At 37.0% G+C, this 13,097-nt stretch overlaps 1 protein-coding gene across 1 annotated transcript; it reads right to left on the reverse strand.

The window, feature by feature from the left end:
* Positions 1-356: 356 nt before the first annotated feature.
* On the reverse strand, positions 357-11,538 carry LOC122985966 (uncharacterized oxidoreductase YjmC-like). Its single transcript, XM_044357011.1, has 11 exons — positions 11,130-11,538; positions 5,903-6,051; positions 5,393-5,581; positions 4,601-4,662; positions 4,374-4,427; positions 4,073-4,171; positions 3,357-3,492; positions 2,498-2,616; positions 1,959-2,054; positions 1,233-1,343; positions 357-1,050 (listed from the first exon to the last, which is right to left on the reverse strand). The coding sequence occupies exons 1-11, from the start codon at positions 11,135-11,137 to the stop codon at positions 985-987; spliced, it is 1,089 nt and encodes a 362-aa protein (XP_044212946.1). The 5' UTR covers positions 11,138-11,538; the 3' UTR covers positions 357-984.
* Positions 11,539-13,097: the final 1,559 nt, after the last annotated feature.

A 13,097-nucleotide genomic window follows, 5' to 3' on the forward strand; every position in this document is an offset into this window, starting at 1 on the left:
TCTTACTACTTAATTGTATGTATATATAAGGATAGATAGATAGATAGATAGATTGATTGATTGATTGATTGATTGATTGATTGATTGATTGATTAGATATGATGTGACGATGTGTGATGTTTCTGTTTTCCAGAAAGGAAAGGAGAGGTGTTAAATTAAAACTTTGCAGCTCACATCGCCATCTGGTGGTGAAATGTTTTAGGACGCTTCTTTTGTAGGTGAGATTTTCAGTACATAGTTATATGATCTGCACAAAAATAGCAATATAATTCATGTGTAATTTAAATCCATGAGATATTGGACAAATTCAGACCAAAAAAGTCTCTGTTATATGACTTTTATTCTGAATAGGGCACATAAGAATTTAGTTTTTATAATTACCTGAGAGTAAAAAGAGGGCTTGAACTTTATAAAAGTAGTAAAATATTCTTAAGATCAATTTAAAATGATTTTCAGCATTAAAACAAATTCTATATCACACTGAAGCGATTAGTGTACAGTAACAAAATTGCACTGCATTAGAGTCGGAGCAAAGTAAAATGGCTCAGTAACAGGGAATGACAACAGACCACAGTGCATTTAGCTCTTCTCTCACATTCAGCCATAAGGCTACAACTCACAACAACTTCAGACAAAAAATGTGCGTATTTAGCTGTCAGAAATACAGCATCTTAAAGACATATTTAAATATGCATTTTAATGTCAGTAGATACAGCATATCAAGACACAAAAAATATAATTAAAAACTTGTTTTAAGGAGTCCCTTCAAAAGGAAAAATATTTGATATTTTTCATCTTTGTCGTCACAAATTTTAAGATTAAAGTGTTTTTTATTCAAACTATACGTATTAAAATACCAGGCATGTTTGGTTAAAATCAATAAAAAATGACTGTTAGCTTATATGATGTGCATTCATAGGTTGCTCAATGTTAACTTCAAGAGGAGAAGAAGTGTTAAATTTCCAAAGATCTTCATTGGGCAGTCTAATTGGAGATGAGCTTGTCACATGGTAGAAGAGGGCTGACACCAATTTTCTTAGCACATTCGTTCTGAAAAAAGAAAAAACTTGGTAAGGCAAATGATCTTTTATCCACATTTGACATCCACATCTATAATAATAGCCAGTATATTCTTTTAACTGTACAGGAGAGCATCAGTCAGTAAAATTCTCTAGACTAACTGACAATGTTTCATGCTCTTAGCACTCCTGTCTTTTATTTCCCGCTCTTACCATGTAGTTGACAACATTGAGGTGATAGGGGATCCCGCCCATCTTCTCACATTTCTCCATGTTCATCCTTTCTGGATCTCCAGCAGCCAAAACAGGAAAACCAGGGTCGGCCTATGGCAGAGAAACAACCTCATTCATCAAAGCAAATAACTAGCACTGAACTTTGAATGGGTCAAAGGGTTTTGTTTGTTTTCATTTTAAATCATGAAAATGGGTGGCCCAGACTGAGATATCTCAACAACTTTTGGATGGACTGCCATGAAATTGTTTACAGACATTCATAGTCCTACTGACTTTGGTGGTTTCCTGACTTATTCTCCAGTGCAACCATGAGGTTGACATTTTTGGTTTTGAGTAAAATGTCTCAACAACATGAAATGTGGTGACACACTCATGTTTCCCCAGGATGAACTTTAACAATTCTCCAGCGCCATCATCAGGTAAAATTTCAATTTGTTCAATACTTTTTGTGGCCAAATATCTGCAAAACTAATGACATTCCCAACAGTCTCAGCTGCACTTTGCATTTAGTGTTAACTAGCAGATGTTATCATACTTGCACGCTACACTACAGTAAGCACTACATTGCTGGGCTGATTTTTAGACTTAAAGTTTTTGTAATTTCCATTTATATTATATCCTCAATATGTCTATCCTACTTATGCAACTGTATTCAACAACAGAGGAGATTCACAGCGTCTCATTGCAGCAGCAGGATCTACTCACAGGGTCCAACCCTCTCTGGATGGACAGTAGGTCTGACATCCTGTTGTTGAACCCGGGAGCAAAGTTCTCTGGGTTTATTGCCACGAAACACTGACCCTGTAAACACAATACAGCCAGGTGATGACTTCACTGTGAACTGATCCAATGCAGACAGCAAAGAGAGTCATGAGGTGACGTAACATTACATGGCCTACATCAGATTCATTAATTGTGCTTCTATTCGAGATAAATGGCTGTTAAAGGCTGTTTTAACATGTCAAACGTTGCTCTTTGTGTTTAGATAATATCTGCTTTGTTTCAGGTCTACTAATCATCACAGTCTGGTAAATGGATCTTATAAACTAATGAATCTACTCAAGACAAGTGTAATACCATTGTTTGGAATGTTTTATTGATCATCCTGCTGCTTAGTTATGTAATAATGCCCAAAGTATTGCATTATTTGAATAGCTACTTAGTCAGTAGAGGAGCAACCGTAAGGACACACATCTTTTGAAATGGGGTTAGGATGTCCTCACACAAGCCAAAAAAAAACATACCAGGTTGGCAACACGATCAGTTACTTTCCACGTGCGGATATGTTTGCTGTACTGGGCACCGGCCAGGATACCACAGAACACCTCTACCATCATTCCCAGACCGTAGCCTTTGTACCCTCCTGAAAGAACCAACAAAGACATAACAAGACCTAAATTCAATTCAGATGTTTCATGTAGTGAGAGGGTGAATGCAAAAAAATTTATATGACAATTTCTGTCTCCAACTGATACTGTAAAAAACATCACTCCACAAAAAACTATATTTACCCCCTCCCTGAATCCCTCCTTTCAATTCTACATGTCCCTACTGAGCTCCACTTTGGTCATATCATGAAAAAAACAAAGTTGTGGAAATCTGTGCACTAACTAAACTAAGTACACACATTAATAAAACGGAAAGGGAAAAAAATTTAGGAGCAAACTCAGTTGAAATATGTTCTTCTGGCAAAAAGTCACTCCTGATATGGGTCTGGCCGAGAACTTTTAATTTGTAATTGTTTTTTGAGTAAATGAAAGCATTAAATGAAAGCACAGATTAATAGTTTGAGTCAGAAAAACAGTATGAAATATTATGAGTCCTTTTTTAACTGTAGATGCTGCACATAATAGACTGACAATCAGCCAGTCAGAGCAGAATTTGGACTACACACTGCACAAATCCTTGATTGTTACACATATTGTATGTGAGGACAGAGTACGCCAGGAGGAGTATTTTAACACATGATATTTTAGTGTAAGCTGAATGTCTAAAAATGTCAAACAAAAAGCAGGACAACTTCTTTATATTGCCACAATATGCTGATAAAACTGACAGGATCCCTAAGCTGACTGCTGTCAGCAGTTTTAGCTCACTTCCGACCTGTAGCTTCACTGCCGCCAATTGGCACCAGTCCTCCTCCACTCAGGACTCTCTTGGGGTCTGTGCTGATCTTGCCCTGGGCGTCGCAGCCCCATCCCTCGGGGATGTCGTCTCCACGGCGCTCATGGAGCTCCACCTGTACACATTAAACAATGAGCAATTAGTCTTACAATGCTGCTCACCAAAATATATGGATCTTTTACCAAAGAAGAATTTCCTCTACATCCCATTACTAACTTGTTTTTTATTCAGTAATGCAAATCTTTTCATGACTATATCTGCAGCAGGATATACGATACACCTGCCGAAATACTAGACTTGATTAAAGTATTTCAGTAGATGATAATCATCATGCTGTAGGGCTTTCAACTCCACACTGATTCACCTGCCACTAGGATTATGCTTATGCAACTACACTTACAGTAGTTTCAGGAAAGCTGGTTGGGCAGTTACGTCCAACTTTAAAATACATTTTTGGGCTTTCCAGTGCAATCACACACAATTTACCTCTTCCTTTTTCTGCTGATTGACACATAAAGTTTGATGGTGTTATTAACATTTTAGATATCTGGCTATCACATAGACAAACTTAAAAACTTAAAATAAACCAACCAGAACCAACTCCATTAGTGCAGGTAATGTCTGTTGGCATTGAGGGATTTCTGTTCTGCATGTAAGGAATGCCTGATGATTTATCACAATAAATCTGTTCTTACCTTTCCAAGTGCTGCTGCTGATGTGGCCATGTCCAGGACAAAGCTGTCTCCATCTTTAGCAGGAGCTGCCACACTGAGAGGGTTAGTGCCCAAAGTGCACTGGAAACAGGTGCACAGTATTAGAACAGGACCCATTTTCAAATGCAAGATTCTTCTTTACTGGTTTTAGGAAACATTCTGGGTACATAAGAAGTCATTCAGTATTTTAACATGCATTGGACGACTAAATCATATATTACGGTGGATTGTCAGATTAAAGTTATAACTTGATAGAAGCATTTATTTTAAATCATTTTCTCACCTCTTTACCACGTGTGGGGACCACCAATGGGGACGTGTTGGTAAATGACATGCCCTGTTGTGGATCAGATCAGAAAAGAATAAGAAAGCCATTTGGTATTATCATATAAATCATATAAATTAAAACAGATGATTATTATAGCTTTCCCATATCTGAAAAGAACTCAACTGAAACAAAATAACACAAACTGGTGGAGGAATAGACAATCTTCTCAACTTTTCACTTACGATCATGTTTTCCTTCAGAGCTTGCATTGCATAGTATCCAGCAATACCATAGTGGTTGGATCCTAAAATAGAAAAGGACAACAAACATTTAATGGTTTTATAGCAATGGCTGTGCTTTCATTGTTTTATTTGTCAAGATTTGTTTACCGCTTGCAGTTTTTAGCCACTACAGTAAAGTAAAATGTTCCCTTTGATTAACTCATGAGGGACAAAACCTAATAAAGATACTTTTTGCTCCTTGAGTAAATTATATTGATTCAAGTCCAACTCACTGACTGTTTCTGGATTCATCAGTTTGGCCTACAGCAGTTTGTGGTTTCTCTCCTCTCATGCTTAACTGCCTGTTATATGAGCCGGACACTCTACTAATCTCTCAACAGTGAAAATAATCCCCCTTTTGAATGCTGAACATTCAGTCCAATCAAATACAGACATGTCTCTCACGCCTGAACATGTTACTGTGAACAGAGTAATAACATGTTTATTATCTTTACAGTAAGACACCAAAACACATGAAATAAGGTGAGTGGTGTAGCAGTTACAGGCACATTTTAACTCTGGCATACCCATCAGGCCAATCAGCACATTTTTTCCACACTGCATCAAAATGCGAAAATAATTTCCTCTGTCAAAATAAGACCTGTTGTGCCTAAGATGCTGCACTACGATGTTGCATTTGACAGACAGAACAGTAGATATTCGTACATTTCAGTATATCGAGGTCCCAAAGGCCTGTGTCACTGCATCAGCCTTTAACTTCTCCTTTTCGTGTTTGGAGAAAATGGGACTCACCGTGTGCCACCACCCAGCCTATGCCGACCTCTTTGGCTTTCTTTATGGCCAGGTTCATGCAGAAGTTTCCCACCACAGGGCCCAGGAGGTTCTTCCCATCCACAAACGCTGTGGCTGCACTCTCCTTCTCTATCTCTGGCTCACCGTCCTTGGCACAGATTCCTGATTTGATGTCTTTCACATACATGTCTGTCGAAAAGTAAGGAGACAACATCACAAACAAAATCATATTTAAAGACACAAAAACATCCCAGTTAAGGAGTTAAAGGCTACCTGATGAGTAAATAAGTGGAGAAGCTGAGAGTGTTTTAATATATTGTTTTTTACACTACCTCTAATTTTTACTGTAAATTTCTGCCTTACGCATAAAATGAATGAAAATACAGTTACATTTGGCTTATTAGCTTATAAGTCACAGTTCTTTTTTCTTCTTTACCACCACAACTGTGCTATTTTCAACCTTTAAATTAAACATGCAGGTGCAATGGTAAATTTAAGCATCCCACTGACCCATCCTGTTCAGTCCATGGCTGTAGTGGCCCCTGTGGTCTCCCTCCACCAGCACCTCGGCCAGGCTGTTAGCATGATTCTGCTTGGTGCCCACAGCTATCATACACCTCTCAATGAAGCCTTTCACCTCTGCTTGGCTAATTAGACATCTGCAAAGAGAGAAAGTTTATTATCACATGATTATATCCTCAAATACGCATTTTATCTCAAGCAATGAATCAGGTTATAGGATTGCTAGAGTAAGTGTTAAACATTAGACAAATTAAATCTTATTATTCATATTGTTATTTTGATTATTCATTTTTTAGTTTTTAGGAACCTCGAAATGATGTACGATTTTGAACAATAACCCTTAGGTATTTACATTTACTCAATTTTGAGGAACTTGAGTGGAGTATAAAGTTGCAAAAAATGGAAATACTCAAGTCCAAGTCCATACTAGTCTTATAATGTATGTTAATGTTGTTACATGGCTGTGATTTGTGTGTTTTTATTTTTTTTAATGTTTATGTGTGTGTGCATTTTGAAAATAAATGAAATATGTATTAAAAAGTACTTCCACTCCACTACATTTCAAAGGGAGATATTGTACTTGTCTACTCCAGTACATTTAGTTGAAAGAAAAAAAAAAGTCAACACAATAATTTTTGGGCTGGTTTTCTGGTTCTCAAACAAACTATGATTTAAAGAACAGAACAGAGTGTCTGACTTTTGGCCTAAAAAACAAAGGTAAACCAAACCAACTGCAAGGCTGTCAAATATGTCCTAAACCAAACTCCAGCGGTAGTGAACTTTTCTGTTGCCCCATTCTGTGACATTTGACAGAATGGAGAGCCCCATGCTGATTCAGGGTTTGAAGTCCATCTTTACAACTGTGATTGCACAACCTGTAACCACATAGATTAAGTAAGTCATGACAGTAAAGCTCCACCACATTAAGTTGTTATGGAAAACCGAGCTCAAAAGTGAAATTCTGATACTCAGTAGACAAACTGCAACCTTTTTGTTAACTTTACGAAGCGATGCTCATCTGAGTCAATATGAGAACTAGCAGAATATCATGCACCAGGGGCCAAATGCATAAAACTCTGTGTAGTTTCATGACTAAAACTGTGTGTACGCACAAAGCCAGAAATATGCATACGCATACGGCTCTTTATAGCGTCCATATAATTAATTCATCACATGGACCTGAAAACCATCATCAGCAGTGATATCTCAGAAATGTAATCATAGTTTGCAGTGCTCATATCTAAACCGATTTACAAGATATGTCACAACTGAAGATAAAATATGTTGACTCCTGTGTAAATTAAAAGAATGATAACATTAATCACACAAAGTGATTAATCAATGTTACCTTAATAAATGCGTCTTTGATTGGCATTTGACAAATCTCTGTGTAAACGCAATCAAACATCACACAATCAGTGCAGCTGGTTATCAACCTAAACAAGGTTTTACTGAAAGATTCTGTCTCTCACCTTATGCTCTTTAATCACCACCTTATCACATCACCCTTAGATCGCTTTAGAAAAACATGTGTACGTCTGGTCTGAAGAATGCGTGAGGTGCGCACATTCTGCTTTTATAAATATCAGTTTATGTGTGGGAAATGGCGTATGCATGTTTTTTGTGTGTATGCATCGCGTATGCATCTGGCCCCAGATGTTTTGGAAAAAAAAAATGGTCACTTTCTATAGAGTGTCATAAACGGCGGTGTCTCTGACTGAGTTTCTCTGTCAAAATTTAAGTCACATGCATGAAAACCCTCAGAAAAAAACTGCAATAATTTCACAGAATGCCTGACATGAAGGAGATGTCGTGTTGAATATAGTGAGATGGTTACTGGTTAATACATGTCAAGGAAAAAACTTTTGGGATACAAAAGAAAATGTTCTTTTGCATGGAACAATTTCATAAGTGTTTGGTCAGACAGAAATCAAATCGTAATCCATAGTAGCTGTTAATCCAGGTGTTTTCTGTGTTCTTCTGTGTTGATTAAGTGACTTTTTACATATTAAGCATACATAAATTCTCACTTTTTTGCATCCAACTGCTCCCTTCTTTTTTTTACTGATTTATGAATTAAATTGTCATGCTCTAAATGAACAGTACATGCTCCCTCAATAAGCATCAGATGCAAATAGTTATATCACAACTGTGGCAGAGTAATAATTGTTGTATAGAAGAAAAAATGTTAAACATTTTAAACATGAAGAATTTTCCAATAGTTACTCCACCAAACAGCACCTTTTTAGCACAGGTCACGATGTCAAATCCCAGAAAATGTTTTTCCTGGTTGGCTTTTTTACTTGTATTCTCTACTGATTTAATACCAGTTAAACGATAATTTAAGATGTAAAATATAGATGAAGTGAAACAGCTTCCAAAACTGCAAAATGTTCTTCAAAAAATATCCATTAAAGTTTAATCTTTCCAGGAGTTGTTCATTAAATGTCTTGATGTGATGAAACATGTTTGGACAACTAATGAGAAGTAGATTAATCAGATAAATCATGCTGACAATAAAGTCTCTGAGTGTTTCCTAGTTTAATGCTGGGCTCATTGCGCTCTACTTCCTTTCGTTCTTCTCAATTTCTTCCCATGTTTTCTCCATTTTACTTTGTGGTATTCAGTGATTAGAGAGAGGAAGAAAAAAGCTATAAGTTTTGGAATGCACCATAATCGTATCCAGATGAGTCACAGTTCCTCTCTGAAATAACATTGTGTTCTTTACAGACAGCTTTGCTCTAAACAGCTGATGCAAGTCCTTTAATCTTCTGTACCTCATGGCATTGTGCCTGGGTGTTGCACCACCTAACTTACTGTTAAAGCTGGGGTGTGGGACTTTTTTGTCTCCCTCTTCTGGCAGTTAGCGTAATTACAAAAACACTGTTGATGTGCTTACATCATAGGCTCTGACAAAGCCTACTCCGTAAAGTAGAAAACTGTAGATAAATTGTTGTGAGCATCACACAACCCCCATGAAATGATTAATTTCACTATCAGAATTTGATCCATTCAGTCCGATAAAATTCGGAAAGTTTATAAGAGCTGCACAAATTATTTTAGCCCCATTCAAGTTAGCAGAAAGCTAACTGGAGGTTAGCCGACTCAGCCAGTGGAAATCTCTAGTGAGTGTGCTCTGCCCATAGAGCATGCAGTATGAATTCACCCAGCCAGCGCAGGAATGTCAAACCCAACACCAGATTAAAATATCCAGTGTACTGTGAAATACAAAGAGATTTACCTGATAGACTTAATCAGCATTGTGTGAACTTGTTTGGCAAGGGCTTGAATGTAACAGATAATCATTTATATGTAAAAGTTCCTCACTGCAGGTTTAAAATATTTGGCTCTAGTTTCTAGCATGATTATCTGACTGACAAGAAATTCACATTACAATCTTGAGAGCTTCACATTTAAATTCTTGAAGTGAATTGTCCTTTTGAGGCATCTTTCTAAAATTCAAAGAATGCATTAAATTATGACCTACCATTTTGTTTGAAACTTTTAAATGTTTCAGTCCACCTTTATTGAAAATGTGGTGTAAGGACAATTAGTGAAATGTGCTTATCAGCTGTTTTTTTTTACCAAGAAAACCTACCCAATGTGATATTGTTTAATGCGGTGATGGTGGCACATATTTTTAGACAGTCTCTTTTGGAGGGCATTCATAGTATTGCGCACAGCTATTCACATTAAAAGTGACTGCAATGGTTATATCAGCAGTGTAAAAAGAGAGCTGAGAGACGTTAAAATCCTGACTCCTTTCTCACCTTTGCACGGCTGGGCCAAGATGGGCCAGTGTAGTGAATGTAATAGTTACTACATTGTAGTATACTAGTGTCAGAATTCAGCTTGGTCTGGTGCTGATGCAAATAGGAGGTGTTGTGCCTCAACATGTTCCCAGCGAACCTGATTGGAGGTTTTCATCAGGTGACCTTTCTGTCACAATGAAGGGTGAGATTATCTTGCAGACAGACTGAATATAATCAGCCTTCCTTGTTCTCATCATCCAAAGTGAAATATGACAATCAGAAAATTCTTCAGATAGGAGGTTTAGCTCTTTGGCCATTGAAGTGTCTGCCCTTTTCCAAACACCTTCCAAGAACAACTTCTCACATGGTTCTGTGTAACAAACCATCTGGCACATCAGGTTAGTCACATCAAAAAGGATGTAACTTTGAAGATCCTCTTGAATGTGTGCAAAAGGGTGTGTATAAGTGTGCCGACTTGTTGCTGAACTATCTGACAACTGTTAGACATGTCTAAAAGGAACAAACTGGCCTGTGAACAGGCTTACAAATGTGAACTGAAGTCCGGAGACAAGTTGATTGACAGACTGTGTGGGTTGTTACTGGTGTTTGATATGTTTTAAATGTTTTACTGTTTGTTTTTAATGTATGTGCTCAATAATCCCTGGACAGAAGTATTGGTATTGAGTGGATTACCCCAATGAAGTAAAGTCAGTTGAATGGAAATGAGGTGTGGTGGGAAGAAACATGACCTGTCAGTAGTGGGAGGTGTTGATTTGAATAAAATATCTCAACACATTAAGTTTAAATGCTTCATATAATTACACATAAGTAGATGACTTTAAATAGGTTTCAATGGTCTCAATCAGCACATGTAACAGTCATGGTGATAAATAGCACAAAGAAAATGTTTTTTACATGTAGAGGAGCATAAAAAAACAGACAGGTCTTTAAATTTTTCAAAGAGCATGCTTTGCTTTAGGCGCAGACAGGCAGAGTTAATGAGCAGAAAATGCTCCAAAGTGGGGGTTTAAAGTTGACTTCTAAGCAGTTTTGCACACAACAAAACACATCTAAACATGTACTAAATTCCTTCACTTTATTGTTTTCATTTTAAATGCTGATCACATTCTTGTGTTCACTGAATAAAGTTAATGATACTGATGATAAATGAGTTACAAATTAAGATTGTTCAAATTAAATCTAGGAGAATGTGTCCGTACTGCACTCAACAGAGACAAAGAGCAGCACAATGACTTAAGTGCAGTGGTTAAATACATCTAAAGTTTAAATACATTACACCAAAATATGTAAGGAATGTGACCAGGTCATACGAGTCTTATCATTTCTATCACCAAGAAAAGGTTTTGGTTTCAGTTGCCTGTAATACCATGCAGTCCATCCAAACATTAATTGACATTTTAATCCTTGATCTCCTTTAATTGAAGAGCAAGTTACATTCTTACCTGCTCATGTTGACTCTTCCGTTGTGTGCTCTTTCAGGTCGATGAGTTGTCTGTCTTAGCTTTGCTGATGATGATCAGCCGGTCTCAATGATCCACAGTGACTACACCAACTTGCTCTTCAAGCCAAGCAGTGTTTGGAGACACCCAGTGTTGTCAAGTCTATCAGGTATACTGTCTGTATCTCTGTGGGCGTGTGGGGGGAGGGGCTTTTAGTGGGGGGGAGTCTCTCTGCGCGCCATCTCACAGACCTGTTCTTCTGTGGAAAGGTCATGGGGCTCCTGATTATGTCAACTTTAACTTTTTCTCTTGTTTGACATGATAGATAGTCTACCTCTGGAGAGCATATGGTGTGCTGGAGGATAAAGTCCCCTGACATAATAAACATCTCTGTAATATTCACACAAGGAATACTTTATTAACCATTCTGACTGCTAATGGTTTATTTTTCTGCCATGCGTTTTTATGGCTTTAAGGGAACAAATTTGCATATTAAAACCTATTTTAAAATGCCCCAGTTCTTTCTTCTTTATCTGTGGGATGTAGTGCAACACTGATTAGACATTTCCTTTTATTTTACCTAAAATTAACAAGGATTTACCAAAATTAAAATGGCTTATTTTGTACTTGCCCAAAACAAACGACTGAAAGCAAATAAATAAGTTAATAAAAACCCTTAAATATACTAGGTGAACATATAAGAAATGATACTGAATACATTCTACATGAATGAAGCTCCTTTTGAAGTTACAAAGACCTCACAATTGACTCTACAGTCTGTTTGAGAGGCAATTTGCTTGTGAAGTTATGGCTTTAGGCTAAGGTGTAGCCAGTTGCATGAAAGACAAAGAAGATGAGTGGGGGGAAAAAAGTTCCAAATCACAACTCATTGCTCCTTCTAGTGGATCTGTCTTAGATTAAGTGTTAAAAAGTACTCCTTGTACTAATGGTGAATGTGGAAGTTGCCTGTTTATTCTCTCTCAACCAAATTGGAGGCTTTCGTCTTGGAAAATGGCAACAGGAGGAGCAGAGAAAACATAAAACAGAAGGCGGAATGAAGCCTGAAACTAAGCACCTATATAAATATTTTCTTAATCAATCATATTTAAAATGATTATGTTTTTTAATATTTTTTTTACAATTAACAATTGTACTTAACTTTCTTGACAAGCTGAATTCCTGACTACATTATGATGTTGAACTGACCATAGAGGGACAAAGGATGGTATGCAGACTGGACTTGATCTCTTCACAACTTATAACTGGGCTTAAATTCATGTTCTACTCTATATACACCATATATACCCTGTATAATACACAGCACCATTATTGGATAATTATGTAACAAACATAGGCTATGTAACAGCTCAGCAGAGAAGCCACGGTGGCTGTGCTTTCAAAATCTGATGGGATTTGCTATTTTCACTCTCTTTGAGATGCTGCTAACATCGTACATAACTGCAACCATGATGATTATTCTATTTTATCAATGTATATATTATTTTTATTATCAATGGTCTTTAAGAGGATAATATTATTGAAAATCAGATGGTGATGCAAAACTGATGCTCCACCCACATTAGTCCATATGTATTTTTAGGAAATTAATGTTCATCACTTCTTTCTCGATGTTATACAGTATGTATCCTACATCATGCAGTCTGGCTCTCTCAGTCTTTGGCAGTCTTACAGGTGAAGACTTGAGATTGTTGCATCATAGCAGTGTGTCTGGTAGAGGCGTCAGGTGAGCTCATCTATTCTCTTTTGCAAACTACAAGCAAGAACAAATACAGGCCAACTAACTATGACCAGAAAATTTAAAGCCATGTATTTTGGAGTGATGCAATCCAATTCAACAGTCCTGTAATAAATATTACTTTTGGGAACACTATGAAACTGAATACCTTAGTTTTTTACCTTAATATTCTATTAATTTATCCATAAATAATGATGGAATTAAGGTATTTATTA

Source organism: Thunnus albacares, chromosome 7 (genome assembly GCF_914725855.1).
Source record: "Thunnus albacares chromosome 7, fThuAlb1.1, whole genome shotgun sequence".
Taxonomy (NCBI): domain Eukaryota; kingdom Metazoa; phylum Chordata; class Actinopteri; order Scombriformes; family Scombridae; genus Thunnus; species Thunnus albacares.

What these genes read in the sequence shown, in the direction of transcription:
- LOC122985966 (XM_044357011.1), bottom strand. An exon ending in CTCTGAAGGAAAACATGATC is followed by an intron (nt 4,428 to 4,600) that starts GTAAGTGAAAAG and finishes GATCCACAACAG; the next exon opens with GGCATGTCATTTACCAACAC. An exon ending in TGGCGGCAGTGAAGCTACAG is followed by an intron (nt 2,617 to 3,356) that starts GTCGGAAGTGAG and finishes TGGTTCTTTCAG; the next exon opens with GAGGGTACAAAGGCTACGGT.